At 47.1% G+C, this 23669-nt stretch overlaps 1 protein-coding gene across 1 annotated transcript; it reads left to right on the top strand.

Moving 5' to 3' along the window:
• Positions 1-1795: 1795 nt before the first annotated feature.
• ZC3HC1 (zinc finger C3HC-type containing 1) lies at positions 1796-22267 on the top strand. Its single transcript, XM_038753192.1, has 10 exons — positions 1796-2029; positions 4102-4213; positions 8296-8446; positions 9561-9644; positions 12303-12430; positions 14655-14809; positions 17519-17762; positions 17991-18206; positions 18753-18959; positions 21834-22267. The coding sequence occupies exons 1-10, from the start codon at positions 1869-1871 to the stop codon at positions 21900-21902; spliced, it is 1527 nt and encodes a 508-aa protein (XP_038609120.1). The 5' UTR covers positions 1796-1868; the 3' UTR covers positions 21903-22267.
• Positions 22268-23669: the final 1402 nt, after the last annotated feature.

The raw sequence follows: 23669 nt of genomic DNA, 5'->3' as shown, positions 1-23669 counted from the left end.
TTGTACCTGCTCCAGAGCTTAGTACAGTGCCTGGCACATAGTAAGTGCTTAACAAATGCCATAAAAAAAGTTAAACTCTTACCCCTGAACTTTGAAGGTCAATCACGTTGGACCAGAAGTAACAGAGTTCCAGAAGAAAAATTCTTATCTCCAAATCTGCGAATTCTTAGAAGCACTCCTTCTGATCTTAATTCATTCTTTCACTCCTCCCCTTCCCCATCCCCCCCGCACTACCTCCTTCCCCTCCCCACAGCACCTGTATATATGTTCGTATTACTCTGTTTATTTTACTTGTACGTATTTACTATTCTCTTTATTTTATTTTGTTAATATGTTTTGTTTTGTTGTCTGTCTCCCCCTTCTAGACTGTGAGCCCGTTGTTGGGTAGGGACCATCTCTAGATGTTGCCAACTTGTTCTTCTCAAGCGCTTAGTCCGGTGCTCTGGACACAGTAAGAGCTCAATAAATATGAATGAATGAATGAACGAATGAATGAACAAATGAATGAACGAATGAATGAATAATAATGAATGAATGAATGAATGAACGAACGAAAGAACGAATGAACAATTGAACGAATGAATGAATAATAATAATAATAATAATGGCATTTCTTAAGCGCTTACTATGTGCAAGGCACTGTTCTAAGCGCTGGATGAATGAATGAACGAATGAAAGAACGAATGACTAAGTCACTTGTACTTCCCAAGCGCTTAGTACAGTGCTCTGCACACAGTAAGTGCTCAATAAATACGAGAATGAATGAATGAGTGAATGGATTGATGAATGAATGAATGAACAAGCGGAAGAATGAATGAATTAGTGAATGAGTGAATGGATGAATGAATGAATGAACGCATGAGTGAACGAACGAATGACTGAATGAATGAGTGAATTGATGAATGAATGAACGAATGAATGAACGAATGACAGTGAATTGATGAATGAATGAACGAATGACTGAGTGAATTGATGAATGAATGAACGAATGACTGAATGAATGAGTGAATGGATGAACGAATGAACGAAAGACTGAGTGAATTGATGAATGAATGAACGAATGCCTGAACGAATGAGCGAATTGATGAATGAATGAATGAGTGAATTGATGAATGAATGACTGAACGAATGAGTGAATTGATGAACGAATGAACGAATGACTGAGTGAATTGATGAATGAATGAACGAATGACTGAACGAATGAGCGAATTGATGAATGAATGAATGAGTGAATTGATGAATGAATGACTGAACGAATGAGTGAATTGATGAATGACTGAACGAATGACTGAGTGAATTGATGAATGAATGAACGAATGACTGAACGAATGAGCGAATTGATGAATGAATGAATGAGTGAATTGATGAATGAATGACTGAACGAATGAGTGAATTGATGAATGAATGAACGAATGACTGAGTGAATTGATGAATGAATGAACGAATGACTGAACGAATGAGTGAACGGATGAATGAATGAACGAATGACTGAATGAATGAGTGAACTGATGAATGAATGAACGAATGACTGAATGAATGAGTGAATTGATGAATGAATGAGTGAACTGATGAATGAATGAACGAATGACTGAATGAATGAGTGAATTGATGAATGAACGAATGAGTGGATGAATGAATGAACGAATGAGTGAATGAATGAGTGAGTGGATGAATGAATGAACGAATAAACGAACGAACGGATGAATGAATGAACGAATGAGTGAACGAATGACTGAGTGGATGAACGAATGAATAGTAGGCGCTTAACAAACCCCAACGGTCGTCGACGGCCGCGGCGTCGCGTGCGCGGTGACGTCACCGGGCGGACCGGAAGTGTCGCAGGGGCGCACTTCCGGCGCGGGGCGAAGATGGCGGCGCCCGGCGGCGGAGCGTCGGCCGCCGTGGGTCTGGGCGCCCCGCAGAAGGTCCGCCTGCTCATCGGCGGGGGCATCGCGGCGGGGGCCGAGACCCGGACCGAGCCCCGGACCGAGCCCGGCGGCGGCGGCGGCGGCGGCGGCGGCCCCGACCGGTGAGCGCCTCCCGGGGGCCAAGGCGCATGCGCGCAGGACAACCCAGCCGCCTCACCTCACCTCACCTCACCGCTTTGCCCCGATTGGGAAACAATAATAGCACCAGTGACAGCGCCTAGCAACCGCTGACTGCGTGCAAAACACTGCTCTAAGCGCTGGGGAGCCTGCCAGCCGGGAAACCCTGGGAGCCCAACGCTCGGTAGGAACCGGCTCCAGGTAACAATGATAATAATAATGATGATGGCGTTTGTTAAGCGCTCACTATGTGCAAAGCACTGTTCTAAGCTCTGGGGGGGATACAAGGTGATCAGGTGGTCCCACGTGGGGCTCACAGCCTCCACCCCCATTTTACAGGTGAGGGAGCTGAAGCCCAGAGAAGCCAAGTGACTTGCCCCAGGTCACACAGCAGACGAGTGGCGGAGCCGGGATTTGAACCCACGACCTCTGACCCTTTCCACTGAGCCACGCCGCTTCTCTAAGCGCTTAGTACAGTGCTCTGCACGCAGTAAGCGCTCAGTAAATATGATAAATACGATTGAAAGAGCACGGGCTGGGGAGTCAGAGGTCTTGGGTTCAAATCCCGGCTCCGCCAATTGCCAGCTGGGTGACTTGGGGCAAGTCACTTCACTTCTCTGGGCCTCAGTTCCCTCGTCTGTAAGATGGGGATGAAGACTGTGAGCCCCACGTGGGACCACCTGATCACCTTGTAACCTCCCCAGCTCCTAAAACAGTGCTTTGCACATAGTAAGCGCTTAATAAATGCCATTATTATTATTATTATTATTAATTGTCAGCTGCATGACTTTGGGCAAGTCACTTCACTTCTCTGGGCCTCAGTTACCTCATCTGTCAAATGGGGATGAAGACTGTGAGCCCCCCCATGGGACCACCTGATCACCTTGTAACCTCCCCAGCACCTAGAACAGTGCCTTGCAGATAGTAAGCACTTAATAAATGCCATTATTATTACTATTATTATTAATTGTCAGCTTTGTGACTTTGGCCAAGTCACTTCACTTCTCTGGGCCTCAGTTACCTCATCTGTCAAATGGGGATGAAGACTGTGAGCCCCCCGTAGGACCACCTGATCACCTTGTAACCTCCCCAGCGCTTAAAACAGTGCTTTGCACCTAGCAAGCACTTAGTAAATGCCATTATTATTATTTTTATTATTGTCAGCTGTGTGACTTTGGGCAAGTCACTTAACTTCTCTGGGTCTCAGTTCCCTCATCTGTCAAATGGGGATTAAGACTGTGAGCCCCCCATGGGACAACCTGATTACCCTGTAACCTCCCCAGTGCTTAGAACAGTGCTCTTTGCACATAGTAAGCGCTTAACAAATGCCATCATCATTATTATCACACAGTGTAAAGTCACACAGCTGACAGTTGGCGGAGCCGAGATTCGAACCCACGACCTCTGACTCCAAAGCCCAGGCTCTTTCCACTGAGCCACGTTGTGTCTAACAACTCTGTATTGTGTTCTCCCAAGTGTCTGGTGCCGTGCTCAGCACACAGTAAGCGCTCAGTAAATGCCACCAATGGATTTTTCCAGCATCCTTTAAAAGGCCCTTAAAGGTTTTTTTTGCCTTCAGTTTTCTCTGACTTCGGTTCCCTTTTGAGAAGCCCTGTGGGCCAGTGGGTAGGGCACAGACTTGGGAGTCGGAAGGACCTGGTCTGTTGAGTTTGGTCCGCGGAGAGATCCCTGCTGTGCCACTTGTCCGCTATGTGAATTTGGGGAAGTCACTTCTGTGCCTCAGTTTCCTCATCCGTAAAGTGGGGTTTAAGATTGTAAACCCCATGTGGGACGCGGACTGTGTCCAACCTGATTGTCTTATGTCTACCCCAGCACCTAGAACGGTGCCTGGCACATAGTGAGCGCTTAACAGATAAAAAATGAAAAGGAACCCATCCCTTCCAGCTAACCCAACCAGGGGACGGTACAGACTCGAATTATAGGGATTTTCTCTCGCCATTGACAAGTTTGAAGCATTGCTGGGGCTCTCATTGCAGAATGCACAGCCCGCACCTTCACACTGAGGATTGCTCATTGATATGCCACTTTCTCTTAGGAAAGACACAACTGCCGTGTCCGAATCAGTTAATGGATCACCCCAAGCGGAACAACCTCCGTTTGAAGCTACAAGCAAAGACGCCTTCTTCAACAGAGTGGAAACATTTACTATATCCTTTTTGTTCCTTATCAGTGTGAGCTTTCTGCGCCCCGAATTTCTCAACATGCCCCCAAAATTCTTCAAAGATCAACCTCCACTGTTTGGTGGTGGTGGTGGTTTGTTGGTTTTTTTTCTTATTTTTTGGACCCCCGCTCCTCCTTCAAAAGAAAAACAGCGGGGTGATGATTTTGATCATAAAAAGTCAAAGGCAGTCACATTCAAGAGCAGGGATCCTCAGATATTTTCATTCCACCTATGTCATACTACATATTCCTTCCAGCAAGATTTCCAGGGTGGGCTAACATAGGAAAAGTGGTAGAAATTTCATTCCTCCTTGTATAGCAGGAGGGGAAGAGTTAAGGATAGGTGTAGCTCTGCCCAAGCCAATTTATTTTTTTTAAAGGACCAACCCAGCCCAAGTCTGACACATATTGAAAAACTTCAAGTCTGTTGGGGCCAAACACCAAATTAAAAAAAAAAAAAAATGCCTGCAAGACTCCATTAAATGGTTGCTGACTTGTGAGCCTCCGTTCCAGTACTATAGCAGCCAGAGTAAATATTTCAATTTCCTGCTTTGTTTTTTGGCTTGAGTATTCTGAGCTCAAACGAAAAAAGGACATTTAAGTGTATATATCTTGCTCTTATTCATTTCCCCTTGCCGGTGGAGCCAGCCAGCGGTGGGTGTTGGGTGGCATGGGGGGTGTTGGGAAGAAGGGGTAATCTTTCAGCTTTCCCAAATTCGATTGGGATCATCTCTGTGTATGCCCTCTCGATCCGCTTCTCTAAGAGGAGAGGTGAGATGAAAGGTGTCTAGCGTGGTACACTTTGAATGTTCAGGAAATGTTGACTGATTTAAGGATTTGGAGGGATGAGCAAGGGAACAGACTTGAGTGTGTGGAACAGGAGTAGAAGATTAGCTAAAATGCAACTGCCACCATTATCTTCATTAAACGACTTCAGTGCTCCAAACTCTACACTTCTCAACCTTCCTGAGACTAGCCTTTCACCTGCAAGCGCTTCTGACTTAAACTCCCCAAAACCTAATTCTTTTCAGAAATAGTCAAAGAATGGGATTTGTGCAACCTTCCCAAATCATCCAGTGGTAAGAATCCCCCTATAACTCTTCCTGTGTCTAACCCAAAGAATACCAAAAATTGGATAGTTAAAAAAATTCCCTAAATATATTAGGATATGTCTGTAAGATTTACAGAGTACTTTCAGCCTTTCATGCTTCTCCAGTCATCTAGGATAAATGACAACTTTTGCCAAGCAAATAACAAAGAAGAATGACGCATTGTGTTTTACTAGTCGTGTGCATTTTTGAGGGAAGGATGGACTAGAAATTAAAAATTGGGTGTATTGGATTGGTTTGCGGGGTTGGCTTAATCCTGTTGAAGTGGCTTAGGGTTTGTTTTGAGTAGTTTCGGTAATTTTCTTTCCTGCTGTGAATTTCTGGATACTGGTGAGGTCTGCCCCGCAACTGAATCCCAGTTCGTTAACGTTTGTGAACTTGTTTGTCCGAGGGTTAATATTGCTTCTTGTATTGTCCTACCGTGTTTCCTCTTGATATACAGTAGAAAATGCTATATATTTAAGACCTAACATAATCCACCATTTTGCTTTTCTGCAGCACTCCGCCCCACCCCACACGTGTTGCAACTCAAGCACAAACCTCCCCGGTTTTGTGATCGAAGAAACATTCATTTCTCCTTAGTTTTTATCAGGAACAGTCTTTGAGCACAGCCGTAGTCAGTTAATCAGTTGAATTTATTGAGGGCATACTACGTCCTAGAAGCTTAACAGGGTAAAATCGAGTTAAGGACTCAATTCCTGCCCTCAAAGATTGCACAATTTAGCGGATGAGGTAGGAGGAAGATGAGAATAGAAAGATAGATCTTTGAATGAGTAAGGGCTGAAGTAGTCATCATCATCATCAATCGTATTTATTGAGCGCTTACTATGTGCAGAGCACTGTACTAAGCGCTTGGGAAGTACAAATTGGCAACATATAGTCGAATGTAGTAAAAGTCAGAATATACAAAAGAGCTGTGGGTGACTGTGTAGAGGTGGGTACTGAGACGACCTGACCCTGACAGAAGGAAAAGGAACTGGGAAAGGTTTCCTGGAGTAGATGAGATCATCAATCATCATCAATCGTATTTATTGAGCGCTTACTATGTGCAGAGCACTGTACTAAGCGCTTGGGAAGTACAAATTGGCAACATATAGTCGAATGTAGTAAAAGTCAGAATATACAAAAGAGCTGTGGGTGACTGTGTAGAGGTGGGTACTGAGACGACCTGACCCTGACAGAAGAAAAAGGAACTGGGAAAGGTTTCCTGGAGTAGATGAGATCATCAGTCATCATCAATCGTATTTATTGAGCGCTTACTATGTGCAGAGCACTGTACTAAGCGCTTGGGAAGTACAAATTGGCAACATATAGGGACAGTCCCTACCCAACAGTGGGCTCACAGTCTAAAAATGAGATCTCAGAAGGGCTTTGAAAATGGCGAAAGTTGTGACCTGGCAGATTTTTTTTATGGTATTTATTGAGCGCTTACTCTGGGGTAGGTACACGCTAATCAGGTCGGACACAGTCCATGTCCCACGTGGGGCCCACAGTCTTAATCCCCGTTTCACAGAAGAGGAAACAGACATAATGAACAGACTTGCCCAAGTTCACACAGCAGACAAGTGGCAGAGCGGAGATTCAAACCCAGCCTTCTGACTCCTAAGCCTGTGCTCTATCCAGAGAATCCAGAGAAGCAGCGTGGCTCAGTGGAAAGAGCCCGGGCTTTGGAGTCAGAGGTCATGGGTTCGAATCCCGCCTCCACCACCAGTCTGCTGTGTGACCTTGGGCAAGTCACTTCACTTCTCTGAGCCTCAGTTACCTCATCTGTAAAAATGGGGATTAAGACTGTGAGCCCCCCCGTGGGACAACTTGATCACATTGTATCCCCCCAGCGCTTAGAACAGTGCTTTGTACATAGTAAGTGCTTAACAAATGCCATCATTTATTATTATTATTATTATTATTATTATTATTATTATTATTATTATTATCCAGTAGTCCACACTGCCTATCTGAAGGGAAGGGGGAGTTCCAAGCAGGAGGAAAGGGGAGAGCAAGGCATCAGAGGGAGGAAGATGTGAATAGGTTGGCTTGAGAGCAAGGAAGACTGTAAACTGGGGTGGAGTGGGAGAAGAGACCAAATAAGAGGGAGCAATCTGATGGAGAGCATTATTCCCACCCAAAACATCAGTCAAATCAACAGCCCTTCAGAAAAGAATCCATTCTCCTCTCATTGATGCTACATAAAACTAGCTCCCCCTGAACTCGTGGGCAGGGAACGTGCCTGCTAATTCTGTTGCATTGTATTCTCCCAAGTGCTTATTACAGTGCTCTGCACAGAGAAGCAGCGTGGCTCAGTGGAAAGACCACGGGCTTTGGAGTCGGAGGTCATGGGTTCAAATCCTGGCACCACCACGTCATCTGTGTGACTTTGGACAAGTCACTTCTCTGTGCCTCAGTTACCTCATCTGTAAAATGGGGATTAAGACTGTGAGCCCCACTTGGGGCAAATTGATCACCTTGTAACTTCCCCAGCTCTTAATACGCGCTTAATAAATGCCATTATTATTATTATTATTATTATTATTTTTATGAGCCCTCAGTAAATACCATTGACTCATTGATTGGCCCAAAATAACATTAGTGCTGCCCAAAATTTCTTCAGAGTGATGCCCATCCAACCTTTTTCTCCGAGTTTGTCCCGTGAGCAGCGAGGGCTGACTCTCTTCTCATTACCTTCCCCACAGCACCTGTATATATGTATATATGTTTATACATATTTATTACTCTATATATTTTACTTGTACAAATCTATTCTATTTATTTTATTTTTTTAATATGTTTGGTTTTGTTCTCCGTCTCCCCCTTCTAGACTGTGAGCCCACTGTTGGGTAGGGACCGTCTCTATATGTTGCCAACTTGGACTTCCCAAGCGCTTAGTGCAGTGCTCTGCCCACAGTAAGCGCTCAATAAATACGATTGATTGATTGATTGATTACCATCCTTAACATGGCAACTCCCTAAAATGGGCAGGCAAACCCCGTGAGCTGTCCCCGCTGGTCTGTGCCAAGTACGGTTGGATGACCATTGAGTGTGACATGCTCAAGTGCTCCAGCTGCCAGGCTTTCCTCTGTGCGAGTCTGCAGCCCGCTTTCGACTTTGACAAATGTAAGTGGAAAGTATCGAGATTCTCTTGTCCTGTACGTTCGAAGATGCCGCTTGGGAGAAACACACGACCACCAGATTCGAGCCAGGCCTGGAATGGGATGGGGTGGTTGTGAACATTCCCCTCTCCTCTCCTCCCTTCATTCTCCATCCCATCCCCCCCCCCGCCTTACCTCCTTCCCTTCCCCACAGCACCTGTATATATGTTTGTACATATTTATTACTCTATTTATTTTACTTGTACATATCTATTCTATTTATTTTATTTTATTTATTTATTTTATTTTATTTTATTTACTGTGTACTTCTGCACACAGTAAGCGCTCAATAAATACGTTTGATTGATTGATTCTCACAGGGATTCTAGTGGTGACATTGCTACCCATTAAGGGTAGATTTGCTTAAGTGTGGTTGCCTTAAAGGCAACCTTCCTTCCTCTCCCCCTTGTCCCCCTCTCCATCCCCCCATCTTACCTTCTTCCCTTCTCCACAGCACCTGTATATGTGTATATATGTTTGTACGTATTTATTACTGTTTATTTATTTTACTTGTACATATCTGTTCTATTTATTTTATTTTGTTAATATGTTTGGTTTTGTTCTCTGTCTCCCCCTTCTAGACTGTGAGCCCACTGTTGGGTAGGGACCGTCTCTATATGTTGCCAATTTGTACTTCCCAAGCGCTTAGTACAGTGCTCTGCACACAGTAAGCGCTCAATAAATATGATTGATTGATTGATTGATCTTGGTACCAGAAGCCTCTGGGCATTGAACAGTTTTTTACTTGTCCATATCTATTCTATTTATTTTATTTTGTTAGTATGTTTGGTTTTGTTCTCTGTCTCCCCCTTTTAGACTGTGAGCCCACTGTTGCGTAGGGACTGTCTCTATATGGTGCCAACTTGTCCTTCCCAAGCACTTAGTACGTGCTGTGCACACAGTAAGCGCTCAATAAATACGATTGATGATGATGAAGCATTTGAATGAGTATAGTGTGATCTTGGTACCAGAAGCCTCTGGGCATTGAACAATTTTGCAAAAATCTCCTAAGGTAGGAGACTGTATGCCACTGGTATGCTGTTTATCGTATAAATGTGTGTTATCCGCATGAATTTCAGATAAGGAACGGTGTACGGAGCTGAAGAAAGCCCTGTGTACAGCTCACGAAAAGTTCTGCTTCTGGCCAGACAGTCCGTGCCCAGGTATGTAGTCCTGAGGACCCCCCGCCCCCCAGCCTTTTCCTGCCATCTTCTCATCTCCCCCTTCTCCTTTGGCAAGCCATTCTCTTAGGGATGGTCCGATGAATAACGTGAATATAGAGAATTGACCCAGTTTTCTTCTAGAGCCTCTCCAGGTGCCAGGCCGGTCCCCGTAAGTCACCAGTTATAGAGAAAGGAGCAGCATAGCCTAGTGGGAGGAGCACAGGCCTGGGAATCAGAGGACCTGGGTTCTAATCCCAGCTCCGCCACTTGCCTTTTGTGTGACTTTGGGCAAGTCACGCAACTTCTCTGGGCCTCAGTTTCCTCATCTGTAAAATGGGGGTTAAAAGTGGGAGCCCTGTGTAAGGGGCTCCATCTTGATTTGCTTGTATCTACCCCAGCGTTTAGAACAGTGCCTGGCACACAGTAAGTGCTTCGCAAATATTATTATGCCCCTCCCGCTTCTGGGAGAGTCTCCTCAATTGAGATGGGCACTGTGGGGATCTGCAGGAGAGTTCCCCTTTATAGAACTCTGTGGAATTCCTGGACGCCGGAATTCCCGGTTCCATTTCTGGGGACAACATGCCCACAACCAACAGAATCCTCTTAGAGAGAGTTGGGCAATTATCTGCAGCAGGAGTATCTGTTCTTTGCCTTTATCCCATCTTTAATGCCTATCTGAAACCACCAAAGGAACCTTTCAATCAATCATTCAATCAATCAGTTCTCTTTTTCAAGCTGACAACGTCGAGTCAATGTCGTCTCAGTGTCGAGTCCGCTCGATTTCTCCCTTCTCTAGATTTGTCAGGCTCTTCTGAACAAGAGCCGAGGTGTCACGGTAACCTAGAATGGCCACAGCTTCCCTGCCCAATTTATAGATGATCAGACTTCTGAGAACTTATTAGATGATCCAGTCTTGTAAATCCAAAGTAATGACAGTGTATAAGGAATGCACTGTCAAGTGCGGAAACGCATGATGACTTTTTCCATCTAAGGACAGCCAAGGCAATCTCAACTATTTCTAATCCCATTTAAGACAGACTCACCCAATACTCAACCCCAGTTCTGTCCCATTCTCTTCTGCCCACCTGGGTTTGCACTTTGTTCACACCTTAGGAACGTGCAAACGTTAGCCCAAAGGTCTTGTTCTCATGCAGTCTTCCAAAAGTGGGTTGATAATAATAATAATAATAGTATTTGTTAAGCGCTTACTATGTGCAAAGCACCGTTCTAAACCCTGGGGAGGTTACAAGGTGATCAGGTTGTCCCACGGGGGGCTCACAATTTTAATCCCTATTTTACAGATGAGGTAACTGAGGCACAGAGAAGTTAAATGATTTTCCCAAAGTACCCATGACCTCTGACTCCAAAGCCCGGGCTGTTTCCACTGAGCCACGCTGCTGTAGCTCGTGTGATCCAATCTCAGATTATTTGTCTAACCTCTGTCCGTTCATTCACCCTCAACTCCCCGACAAACCCAGCTGCACAACATACGCCTTGTGAAATGAAAAAAGGATAGCCCAAGAATAGCCCAAGGCAACTCCAAACATTTGATAGAGAAGGAAGAAGGGCAAATCAGTTGGGGAAAAAAAATACCTGAGGCATTTAGAATAGACCAGACCCTCCAGGGGTCACGTTTCCAAATGCAGTGGATATTGATTCTACTGATGACAGTGGAATAGCAGTGATTCATCCCATAAATGCTCTAAATTAAGTTGACCCTGACCGATTTGGGACGCCACAGAAATTGACTTGTCAGTTTGGCAGTAAAAGTGTTAAAGAACATTCGATAAATTAAAAAGCAATTAAAAATGCATTTTAAAAATTTTCAGGTTCACCCTGTTTTGAAAAAAGGCATAGGCAGTAGAAATGGGGTTAAATTGGGTAAAACCCTTAAAAATCCATACTATTCCTTTAACTGGCATAGGAACGAGAAGCAACATGGGCTAGTGGCAAGATTTTGGAGTCAGATGTCGTGGGTTCTAGTCCTGGCTCTGCCAATCGTCTGCTGTGTGACCTTGGGCAAGTCACTTAACTTCTCTGTGCCTCAGTTACCTCATCTATAAAATGGAGATTGAGCCCCATGTGTCCCCCCTCGTCCCCCTCTCCATCCCCCCATCTTACCTCCTTCCCTTCCCCACAGCACCTGTATATATGTATATATGTTTGTACATATTTATTACTCTATTATTTTACTTGTACATATCTATTCTATTTATTTTATTTTGTTAATATGTTTGTTTCTGTTCTCTGTCTCCCCCTTTTAGACTGTGAGCCCACTGTTGAGTAGGGACTGTCTCTGTGTGTTGCCAACTTGTACTTCCCAAGCGCTTAGTCCAGTGCTCTGCACACAGTAAGCGCTCAATAAATACGATTGATGATGATGATGTGGGACGGGGATTGTTTCCAACTTGATTACCTTGTATCTGTCCCAGTGTTTGGCACTTAGTAAGTGCTTCACAAATATTATCCAGCGCTTAGAACGGTGCTTTGCACATAGTAAGTGCTTAATAAATGCCATTATTATTTATTATTATTATAATGTAGCTTATAGCTGGCCAGGTGAGGCAGGGAGATCCAAGCCAGAGCTCTCCCAGCAGCAGAGAAGGGACGCGTTAAGAACCGAACCGGGTAAGCATCCAGTTTTCTTCTCTGCCCTAGATCGTTTTGGAGTTTTGCTGTTGGATGAGCCTCATGCCCTGCTCAGTGAGTTCCTTGAACGTTTCCAAAGCCTCTGTCACCTGGACCTCCAACTGCCTGCCCTGAAGCCTGATGACATGAAAAGCATGGTACGTCTTTCTCTCCTCCTCCTCTGGGGCAAAGTGGTCTTCTCCACTCCTCACCTCCCTCTGCCCAGCATCATCAATCGTATTTATTGAGCGCTTACTATGTGCAGAGCACTGTACAGCATGTACAGCATGTGGACGTAATTTACGGCTCAGGCCCAGGAGAGGGAATATTGCAGCTTGTTCTTAAAAAGCCAAATCACCTGTTGCCCCTGAACTGGGCTGTTGAGGTGGTTGGACCCCATTCTCCGTCTGAGAGAAGCAACATGGCATTCATTCATTCATTCAGAGTACAGTGCTCTGCACATTCATTCATTCATTCAGAGAGAGTACAGTGCTCTGCACATAGTAAGCGCTCAATAAATACAATTGATGATGATGATGATGATGATTCATTCATTCAGTCGCATTTATTGAGCGCTTCCTGTGTGCGGAGCACGGGACTAAGCGCTTGGGAAGTACAAGTCATTCATTCATTCAGTCGTATTTATCCTTTATTAGGAAGGAATTTCATGGCGAGGGAAGTTTCATTCATTGAGTACAGTGCTCTGCACATTCATTCATTCATTCAGAGAGACTACAGTGCTCTGCACATAGTAAGCGCTCAATAAATACAGTTGATGATGATGATGATGATTCATTCAGTCATATTTATTGAGCGCTTACTGTGTGCAGAGCACTGGACTAAGCGCTTGGGAAGTACAAGTTGGCAACATATATATAGAGACAGTCCCTACCCAACAGCGGGCTCACAGTCTAGAAGGGGGAGACAGACAACAAAACGAAACATGTAGACAGGTGTCAAAACCGTCAGAATAAATAGAGTTATAGCTATGTGCACAACATTAATACAATAGAGTAGTAAATATGTACAAGTAAAATAAATAAGTGAGTAAAATAAATGGCACAGTGGATAGAGTTTGGGTCCTGGGAGTTAGATGGTCTTGGGTTCTAATCCCGGCCCGCTACTTGTCTGCTCTGTGACCTTGGGCAAGTCACTTCACTTCTCTGAGCCTCAGTTATCGCACCTGTAGAACAGGGCTCGAGATTGTGAGCCCCACTTGGGGTAGGGACCGTGTCCAACCCGATGGGCTTGTATTCATTCATTCAATCGTATTTATTGAGCTCCTACTGTGTGCAGAGCACTATACTAAGCGCTTGGAAAGTACAGTTCGGCAACAGATAGAGACACCACCCCAGCCCTTAGTACAGTGGCTGGGACATAGGAAACGCTTAACAAATACCATAATCATTACTATCATCATCATCATTATTATTATGGCCACATTACTTAAAAATTCAGCCCAGATCCCGTCATTTCGTGGTTTCATCTCCAAAGGGCCACAGCCGTTGGGCACCGGAGGACGTAGCTTCAGCGGAGCCATTTCACACGACCCCTTGCACAGTCCCTAAGAGAAGATTGGCAGACCCGGGCGAAGGGCCAGCGAGGCCCCGTCGACCCCAGGAACGGGACTGCACAATGCTCTGGCCCATCTGGTTTTTGAACCACATATTTGCCATCCCGTCTGATCATTTCTGGGATCCCTCGCGAAGGCAAGCATCAATGCTGGAAACAGCCGCTAATGACTTCTCTTCTTTGAGAGGTTGTCAAGAGTTTCAGCACCAGACCATTAACCTTTGCAACCGACGTTTATTGCAAATGTCATTCGCTCCCCAGCCAAGGAGGAATTTTTGTCCCGCCACAGTTCTTTATTATTCTTAGTAACAAAAATCCCGACCAGAGTCAAGGCCTATTGTTCCTCTAACAATGAACAGATCCAGGTGCCCTGCCAGGGCCACGAATTTGCTGTCAGGGGCTGAGATTCCTGCACTTCCCTTCTGCACCCGGGATTGCAGTTTTCACCGACGAGGAAGGAATTTCACGGTGATGGACGATTCAGCCGCCCCTCCGAAATCCTCTCTTCCCACCTGCAGCTAGGAGGAAAAATTTAAGAGCCCTTCAAAAATCCTCTCAACCCACCTGCAGCAAGGAAAGCCTTCCTTTCAACAGTCTCTTAATCCTGCCCTGGAGGGTTACTTTGACTCTCCCTCCCTCCCTAGGAATCCGACTGGGCTCAAGGGTGAGGGAGGGGGAATGGTCTTAACTGCTTTTTTCATTGTCTCTGCTGAGATGGAAGACCTCTAGGTAGACTGAGGCTCTAACTAGGACTGTCCTGCTCACAGGAGGCCGGGCTACCTTCTGTTTCTGACTGTGGCTTGTTTGCAGGGCCTAACTGAGGACAAGATCAGCCGCCTTCTGCATCTGATTGAGGATGAGTTGGAGCACAGAACTGACGGGGACAAAGCTGCCGTCAAACTGGGGTCGGACGTCCAAGTCCACATCACTGCTTGTGTCCTGGCTCTCTGTGGCTGGGCATGTAGGTCAGTGGCGGCAGGTTCGGGCAAACCCACGCACACAACACCTCCTCCAGAAAGTCAGTAGTCCCAAATAATACTGTCCTGGTGGAAATGGTCTCGTTGTTCATCCTTATGAGGACCCTAAAGGAGGGAGCGATTGCAATCCGTGTTGAAAGTGAGGCCCAGAGAGGGTTAAGTGGAACAGCTGGAGTCAGGATTAGAACCCAGGAGTTCCCAGTTCCCACACTGAGGCCACAGTTCTGGCATCTGCCAGAAGCGGAGACAGCCCAGCTGGGCGTGAGCGAATCCACAGACGTAGCATTCAGAGGAGTTCCTTGTCTAATCTTGGGGGGGGTGGGGGAAAATCAGTTTAATTGATAAAAAAAACTACCAAACAAAACACCAGCTGGAGTCCTCTGGGCTCCCGTGTTGGTGTTTCCTTTCCAGCTGCTCTGCTTGGCAAAGGTTCCCTTTGAAACGGGAGATTGTCAGCTCCAGCCCCAGCGTATTTAAAACACACTTTTCTTCGACTCCAAGATTTTAAGGAGTGTTTTTTTCATTTGTGCAGAAAAGGATCCGAGAGGGACACAAGGGACCTATGAATTAGAAAATGCCTGTGGAATTAGAATAGTTTCCGTGAAATAGTTCACAGGCTTTGTGCCTACGTCCTCCTTTTGGCATCTGGCTCAATTTACAGGACTCTCTTCCCCTACTTTCTATTTTTATCACTGTCTCCCACAGATAGTTTGCCCCCAGTTCTTCCATAACGCTCAATGTGTGCTATTATTATTAATAATAATTTAGAACAGTACTTGGCGCATAGTAAGCACTTAACAAGTACCATAATAATTATTATTAGTAGTAGTATTTAAGCACAATGCGCCAAGCACTATACTAAGCATTGGACAATGTAATCAAGTTGGATATGGTTCTTGTCCTATACGGGGCTTAGAACGGTGCTTTGCACATAGTAAGCGCTTAATAAATGCCATTATTATTGTGGGTCTTACAGTCTAAGTAGAATTAAGCCCATTGAGGGCAGGGATTGTCTCTACTGCTGAATTGTACTTTCCAAGCGCTTAGTACAGTGCTCTGCACACAGTAAGCACTCGATAAATACGACTGAATGAATGAATAAATGAATCAGTATTAAACCCCATTTTACAGATGAGGAAACAGGCACAGAGCCTTACGTGACTTGCCCAAGGTCACACAGCAGGCAATTGGCAGAGCCGGGATTAAAACCCAGGTCCTCTGACTCCCGGGCCTGTGCGCTTCCCTGTTTTAGCTAGAACACTGTTTGGGAATTAGGAGACGTTATTCCGACAACCCGAGCCTGTTTGGGCTCAACATGCCTGATTATCTGAGAAATTACCCGTGTGCAGTGTCGGGACGGGTAACGACAGTACGGGTTTTCTTTAATGCAAAATTGTGGTCGAACGCAACCCTCCCGTTATAGGACACTTGGGTCTACTTTTTTAAGTACAAAATAAGACTCTGCTTTGTCCCGGGGCTTCGTATGATGTGAGTCTTCGGTTCCTCCTACATTGGGGCGATCATCCCCACGGGTTGTGAGCTGGACCCCCAAATCTGCGCATCCCAAGATTGTGGTAAGACCTGAGAGTTTCGGGGCCAAAATGGTGACTTTTTGGCCTGTTAACATTTCGAAGTCTGTCCCCTCCAAGTCTTCGCGTCCCCTAAAAAATCTGTATGCTCTTTTTGCCTCCTTGCTCGGAATGAAAAAGTGTCCCCCATGGTGTAAATCTGACTGAATCCCCAAATTCCCTGTCCATCCCCCTTCCCCCCACAATGAGTTGACACCTCAGTGGGCTGGAATCTTAGGCAATTTGACAATGATAATAATAATAATTGTGGTGGTATTTAAGTGCTCACTCTGTGTCAAGCATTTTTATAAGCACTGGGGAAGACACAATCAGGTCAGAAATAGTCCCTGTCCCACACAGGGCTCACAAACTAAGTAGGCAGGAGAACAAATATTGAGTCGTCATTTTACAGATGAGGCAACTGAGGCACAGAGAAGTTAAGTAGTGGCTTTTTCAAGGTCTCGCAGCAGGCGCGTGGCAGAGCCTGGTTTGGAACCCAGGTCCTCTTTCTCCCAGGCCCAAGCTCTTTCCACTGGACCATGCTGTTCTTCCTAACTCACCTCCACCTGTGTTCCCAGCCTCTGATTTTAGGGCCTTTAGGCCCTAAGAGATCTCCCCACCCCGCCCCACCATAAGCCCTTGGAGAATTCATAATAATGCTCATAATTTTGGTATTAAGCACTTACTATATGCCAGGCACCGTACTAAGCACTGGGGTGGATACAAGCAAACAGGGTTGGACTCAGTACCTGTCCCACATGGTGCTCACAGTCTCAATCCCCATTTTACAGATGAGGTAACAGGCCCAGAGAAGTGAAGTGACTTGCTCAAGGTCACACAGCAGACAAGTGATGAAGCCGGGATTAGAACCCAGGTCCTTCTGACTTCCATACCTGTACTCTGGCCACTAAGCCATGCTGCTTTTGATAATAAAATGAGGGCCTTCGGGGGGGGAGTTGCCCTTAAGATCCCTGACCGGATAATAGTAAGTTCCAGTCCTTTGAGCGAAACAGAAATGACGACTTTGCAGCCAGCCAACCCAGAGATCTGTATTAGCGCGACATGCTAGGAAAGAGCCTCACTCTTGGACTGACCGGATGCCCTTCCCCTTCCTGTCTCCCGGCCCCAGCTCTTCCTCGGAGTCCACGCACCTCTCGCTTATTATGTGCTCCCGCTGCGTGAGGAAAGTGGGGCTCTGGGGCTTCCAACAGATCGAGTCTTCCCTGTCCGACCTCGAAGTCTCCTGTGGCCTGACCGGCCCCCAGCCGGCAGGCCCGGATGGGCACCCCGAGCGTTTTCCCCTGGTCCCTGAGTCGCCACGGAGGATGATGACCCGCAGCCAGGATACCGTGTTCCCCTTTGGGCCCGAGCAGGTGAGGCATCGGATCCCGGGCGGTCTGTTAGCTGCCGTACTTCTGGGCCGGGAGCGGACCCAGTGGGGAGGCTGGAGACCTTCCTGGGGATCCTGGGTGACTTCACCTTTACTTTCCCTACTTGGGAATGATGAGGATCCCCCACCAAGAGGCCGGACTTAACCTCCGCTCCCAGCCGTGGCAGGTGGCAAGCTTCACGTACTTCCTCCACCCCCTCTTCCTCTGCAGGCGCCGGAAAAGAGCCCAGGCTTCGTCCTCACCCGCACCCGGAGCTGGGACTGCTCCAGCCCCATCGATCGGCCCGAGCCGGAGGCCACGAGCCCGGCCACCAGAAGCCGCCCTGTGACCCGCAGCATGGGGCAAGGAGATACCACCGGCGTGGAAGTGCCCTCCAGCCCGCTCCGGAAAGCCAAGCGGGCCCGCCTCTGCTCCTCTAGCAGCTCGGTAAGTCGACGGGCGTGATTTCGAGGTCAGCGATGGGGAACATCACATCAGGAAAGATAGGAAACCACCGAAGAAATGGGCCTGGGCCCCCGCCTGGGCGAACAGCATCGAGGACAAGGAAACGTCCTCCCTCGAGAGTTGTGGGCGGTAGGGCGGGACCACGATCCTTTAGGGATGGAGGCCCAGGAGGCTCTGAGGGAGGAGTCTTGAGGCCAGGACCAAGGAAGGGAGCTCACCAGGTGGGATGTCGTCTCCGACATTTAGGCGGCAGGGAAGGATGCGTAAGGGGAACTGCCCAGAGAAGACTGGACTGGTGAAGTGGTTTGCCTGCAGCCATGAGGAGAGTGATGGCACGGGGAGGTGAGGGGGAAAACATAGGAGGAGTGCAAAGAGGAAGTAGGAAATGGGAAGACGGGGCAATACCGTGACGCGGGGCCGAGCCTGCAGGTCAGCAAGCTCCGTCCTCTGTTGCAGGTTTGGCAGTAGCTCCTTGAAATGATATGGCGAGCCCTATCTTCCAATCCCGTTCCCTTTCTTCCCCCACAGGACACATCTTCCCGCGGCATGTTCGACCCCGCCTCTCAGCACAGAGACTGGTGTCCTTGGGTCAACGGGGCTCAGGGCGGGGACGTCCAAGAGAGCAGCGGGGACGAGTCAGACATCTGCATGGCAGCTGAACCCGGCTGGAAGGCTGTGCTAAACCTTCTCCTGGCCCATAAGTCGTCTCACCCGCCGGCAGACGCAGACTCTATGGTGAGAGCACCAGGGGCGATTTGTGCTGAGGAAGCAGCAGTCGGTCAGTCAGTCGTACTTACTGAGCGCATCTTATGTGCAGAGCACTGTGCTAAGCGCTTGGGAGAGGTCAATATAACAATATCAGCGCTTAGAACAGTGCTTGGCACGTAGTAAACGCTTAACAAATACCATCATTATTATATAGCAGTCCCTGCCCACAACAAGCTTGCGGTCTAGAGGTCTGTGGAGCTGGGCAGGTACCGTTTACTGTTTAGAGAAGCAGCGTGGCGTAGTGGATAGAACATGGGCCTGGAAATCAGAAGGTCATGGGTTCTAATTCCGGCTCCGCCACGTGTCTGCTCTGTGACCTTGGGCTAGTCACTTTACCTCTCTGTGCCTCAGTTACCTCATCTGAGACAGTGAGCCTCACGTGGGACAGGGACTGTGTCCAACCCGATTTGCTTGTATCCACCCCAGGGCTTAGTGCGGTGCCTGGCACATAGGAAGCATTTAACAAATACCATTATTACTCTTATTTTTTACGTGGGGAGAAAGTCTGAGTTTACAGATTTCCCCATGCCTGCCTCGGGCTCTTGTAAACCAAGCCGCCTAGGATCTGGTTTCACCTTGGGAGAGACACAGAACCGATTGAATTCCCTCAGGGAAGGCAAGCAAGCAGCCATCCATCAGGGCTTCGGCGAGTTCTCTGCGCCGCCGGTGAAACGGATGGGGTGACGGGGAGAGCACAGAAGCCGCCGCGGTCTCAGCTGCTGCGGCCTTGTGTTGCTGCACAGCTGGCGTTTTCCGTTATCGGGGTCCACGTTATATTCTAAGCCCTTTCTAGCCAGTCGGAATGGAGCCACATCGCCCGCGGCCCCCCGGACTCCGTGCGGCCCGGGGCGAGCCACTTCCAAACTCTGTATTCCGATCGTCCCATCTTTAGAAAGGGGAGCATGACATTCGCCCGGAGGCAGTATGTGGAGGAAGAGCCTTCCTCTGGCCAAACGTCATGTAGCCATGGAATCTCCAGCCCAGGATAGGTGCCGTGGGGCTGCAGAGACCAAGGGTGGGTGGGAAGAACCGAGAATCAGAGGGTGTAAGTCAGAGCTCAGGGTAATGGTCCTTTGGGATGACACCGCACGTTTAGGTTTCAGCGGGAAGAAGAGAAATATCAAAAGCCAGGAGTGTTTTACTTTTTAATGGGGTAGAGTGTTTCCTCTGCTCTTTGGGTGAAATTTCTAAAATTTCGGTGCAAACATCAAACCCCAGAGGCAAGGCTACATCACGCTATTCTTCCCTGACCCCTGCAAAGAGCACTGCCCAGAACCCCAAAGAGGTTTTTCCCGAGCACTCAGTACAGTGCTCTGCACCCAGTAATAATTACGATTGAATGAAATGAATGAAAGGTTGCAGCTGCTGATACTTTCATTGAAACCACCTTCTGGAACCCTAAGAAGAAGCAACCCAAGGGTTTTGTGTTAAAAAAAATTATTGATTTTTTTAATGGTATTTGTTATTTGCTTACCATGTGCCAGGCACTAAACTAAGCGTTGGGGTAGATAAAAGTTTGGACACAGTCCGTGTCCCACATGGGGCCCACAGTCTTAATCCCCATTTTAGAAATGAGGTAACTGAGGCAAAGAGAAGTTAAGTGATTTGCCCAAGGACACACAGACAGGTGGACTCAGGATTAGAACCCAAGTCCTCTGACTCACAGGCACATGCCCTTTCCACTAGACCACAATGCTTCCCATAATTGTTATTATTCCATAGTAAGGGAAACTGAACTGTTGCTCAGAATTGGAAATTGGAATCCAGAACAGCAACAGACCTGCTGTTCTCGGCCTCCAACAATTCCCACTCCTTAGCCGCTCCGTCTGCAGTGGAGGAGGTGAAGATAGGGACTACTTTTTTCTTGTTTGAATCACGCTTGTGCACCAGAGAGCTCAGATGAAAATTTATATTGTTATTCTAGCTTAGGTTCCTCCTCCTTCTTAGCAGTGGTGTGTTTCTGAATACCTAGCACCATGGTAACTAAGTCCCCTGAACGGACACCTGTTGGGCTGATTACAAGCAGCCTAAGGAAGGACAGTTTCCTCCTCCTGCCCTGTCTGGGGTAGTCAGTAGTTCATTCAGTTGTATTATTGAGTGCTTACTGTGTGCTGAGCACTGTACTAAGTGCTTGGGAGAGTACAGTGCAACAGAATTAGCAGGCATGTTCCCTGCCAGTAACGAGCTTATAGTCTAGAGGGGAGACAGACATTATGAATATGTAATTTATAATATATAATATTCACAGAGCAGCAGCCTCTGCCTCTCCCTCTCTGAGGGTGAGGGCCGGGAGATTTTTGAATCACCAACAACATAGTCCTTCGATACCAGTTCTTGCTTTGGGATCGCCCATTCCTGAAGCAGTCCTGGCTAGGGGATGTTTATGATTCTCCCTGTTAAATCATCAATCGTCAATCGTATTTATTGAGCGCTTACTATGTGCAGAGCACTGTACTAAGCGCTTGGGAAGTACAAATTGAAGTACAAACTAAATGTAGTGCGAGGCAGAGCCCTGGGGAAGTAGCTTTCGCCAGCAATCAATAAATGCTATTTATTGAGCACTTACTTGGTACAGAGCACTGTACTAGGTACCTGGGAGAACATAATACAACAGAGTGGGTAGACATGCTCCTGTGCTTGTAATAGGTCTGGTAATAGTCCTGCATCCAGCGCTTAGCATAGTGTAGAATTATTGAGGCTTAACTGATTCTACCGTATTACATTTTGAGCGTATAAATCGCCTTCATTGTGACAGGAACCCACTCACCTGGCCCGAAGGCTAAATTGCCATTTGTCCTCGGGGAAGAACTAACGTCCAATATCAATCTTTTCTGCCTGCAGAGTCTCTCTCAGAAATCACGGAAGGTGTTCCGGATCTTTCAACAGTGGGAATTTGTGTCCTCCTCTTGAAGATATTTCCATTCCCTTCTCAAATTCAAGGTTTCCTCAGGCAGCAGAAGTGTAGATCCCAAGCCCGTAAGCGTGAGGAACACCAGTTATCGAGAGAGAGAGAGAGTGAGAGAGTGTGTGTGTGTGTCCCCATCCGTCCGTCCTGCTTCCGTCTTCCTGAGCAGACCTATATCAGTGGACCGAGGGGAAGGGGTAGGTTATAGCATCCTCTGAGGGCTTTGGTTTGGCTGAAGAGTGGGACCATTGACTATGAACCAAAGACCTAACCACCTTTCCCAGTGCCCTGTCAACCAGGACTGCTTGATGGTTCCATCCCAGAATTGTGACAGTAGAAGATAATAAAACATTTCATTGGGTTTTTCTTACTTCTGGGGGTTCAGCTCACTTCCCTGCTCTGGAGGCTGATATGGAGGACACACCGTGGGAACAAGAAGCAAAGCCAAAATTGTGGTTTTCAAGTTTGGGAGTCCGGACTCCTGAACTTGAAAAGCGTTGTTTTTGGCTCCAGTGAGGGATATGGGCTTGTCACTTTTCTTCAGGGCATGAGACCATCCCAGATTCTGTCAGTGGTTCCCAAAGACTCCTGGTGAGTCAGGGTTGATGTAAGAAGTTCTCAGCTGATTGTTGGTCCCACTCTCCCTGATCTTACATTCTAGAGAGATTTGAAATAATAATAACAATTATTATTACTGTTATTATTTTTGGCATTTCATCCATTTATTCAATTGTATTTATTGAGCACTTACTTTGTGCAGAGCACTGTACTAAGCGCTTGAAAAGTACAATTCAGCATTTGTAATTAAGCACATATTGAGCAAAGCACTGTACCCAGCGCTGGGGTAAATACAAGATTGAGTCCCATATGAGGCTCATAGTATAAGTAGGAGAAAGTATGGAATTCCCGTTTTGCAAATGAGGGAACCGAGGCACAGAGACGTTAAGTGCCCAAGGTCACACAGCAGGTAAGTGGCGGAGCTGGGATTAGAACTCAGGTTCTCTGGCTCCCAGGGCTGGGTTCTTTCCACTAGGCCACGCTTCTTCTCCCTGTGAAAGCCAGAAGGGACCCCAGAAGCTCACCCTATTCACACTTTCCACCCACTCCTCAATTCCTAAGTCATGCTTCCTTTGTCCAGGTACCACAGACCCAAACAAGTGAGGGCCAGGTGACCTTCTAATCAGGTTCTGATCCAAGCCACTTCGGGTCACATCTAGTTGCAGGGCTGATAGCCCGGACAGGCTCTGTCTAGTGACTAGTGAGCCGGGCTCCTTTACGCTTCTCCTCCGTGGATCCCTGCCACCCCTTGAGCAGAACATTCCAGGAAGATCAAGTCACGGGAGGGTCCCTGGCAGGTCCTGGAGCAAATCCACCAGCTTCAGGAATATATGGGATGCTCCCAGACTGGAAACGATCTTCCTCATTTTATGGGGCTTATTCTCTGCCTCTCTCGGCACCAGAAAGAGTCCTTGTTACCCCAGGTCCTGTATTTTAGGGCCTGTAGAAGCTCGCTGAGACTGATGGAAGGTGAGGGGAGGGCTGGTGGAGGGGCTGCTTCTGGTCCCACTTCAAACTCTTCAGCTCCTGTTGGGCAGCTCAGAAACAAACAATGGTGACAGTGGGAGAACCCTCTTATTCTTTTTTGTTAAATTGTATTTGTTATAAAAATAACAAATTTAGACTGTGAGCCCCTTTTAGACTGTGAGCCCACTGTTGGGTAGGGACTGTCTCTATGTGATGCCAATTTGTACTTCCCAAGCGCTTAGTACAGT

This window comes from Tachyglossus aculeatus, chromosome 10 (genome assembly GCF_015852505.1).
Source record: "Tachyglossus aculeatus isolate mTacAcu1 chromosome 10, mTacAcu1.pri, whole genome shotgun sequence".
Classification (NCBI taxonomy): Eukaryota; Metazoa; Chordata; class Mammalia; order Monotremata; family Tachyglossidae; genus Tachyglossus; species Tachyglossus aculeatus.
Note: the sequence above shows the minus strand (reverse complement) of the source record. Positions and strands in the feature narration are given on the sequence as shown.

What these genes read in the sequence shown, in the direction of transcription:
- ZC3HC1 (XM_038753192.1), top strand. Translation starts at nt 1,869, where the DNA reads ATGGCGGCGCCCGGCGGCGGAGCGTCGGCCGCCGTGGGTCTGGGCGCC. An exon ending in CTCTGTGGCTGGGCATGTAG is followed by an intron (nt 14,810 to 17,518) that starts GTCAGTGGCGGC and finishes TCCCGGCCCCAG; the next exon opens with CTCTTCCTCGGAGTCCACGC. An exon ending in TCTGCTCCTCTAGCAGCTCG is followed by an intron (nt 18,207 to 18,752) that starts GTAAGTCGACGG and finishes CTTCCCCCACAG; the next exon opens with GACACATCTTCCCGCGGCAT.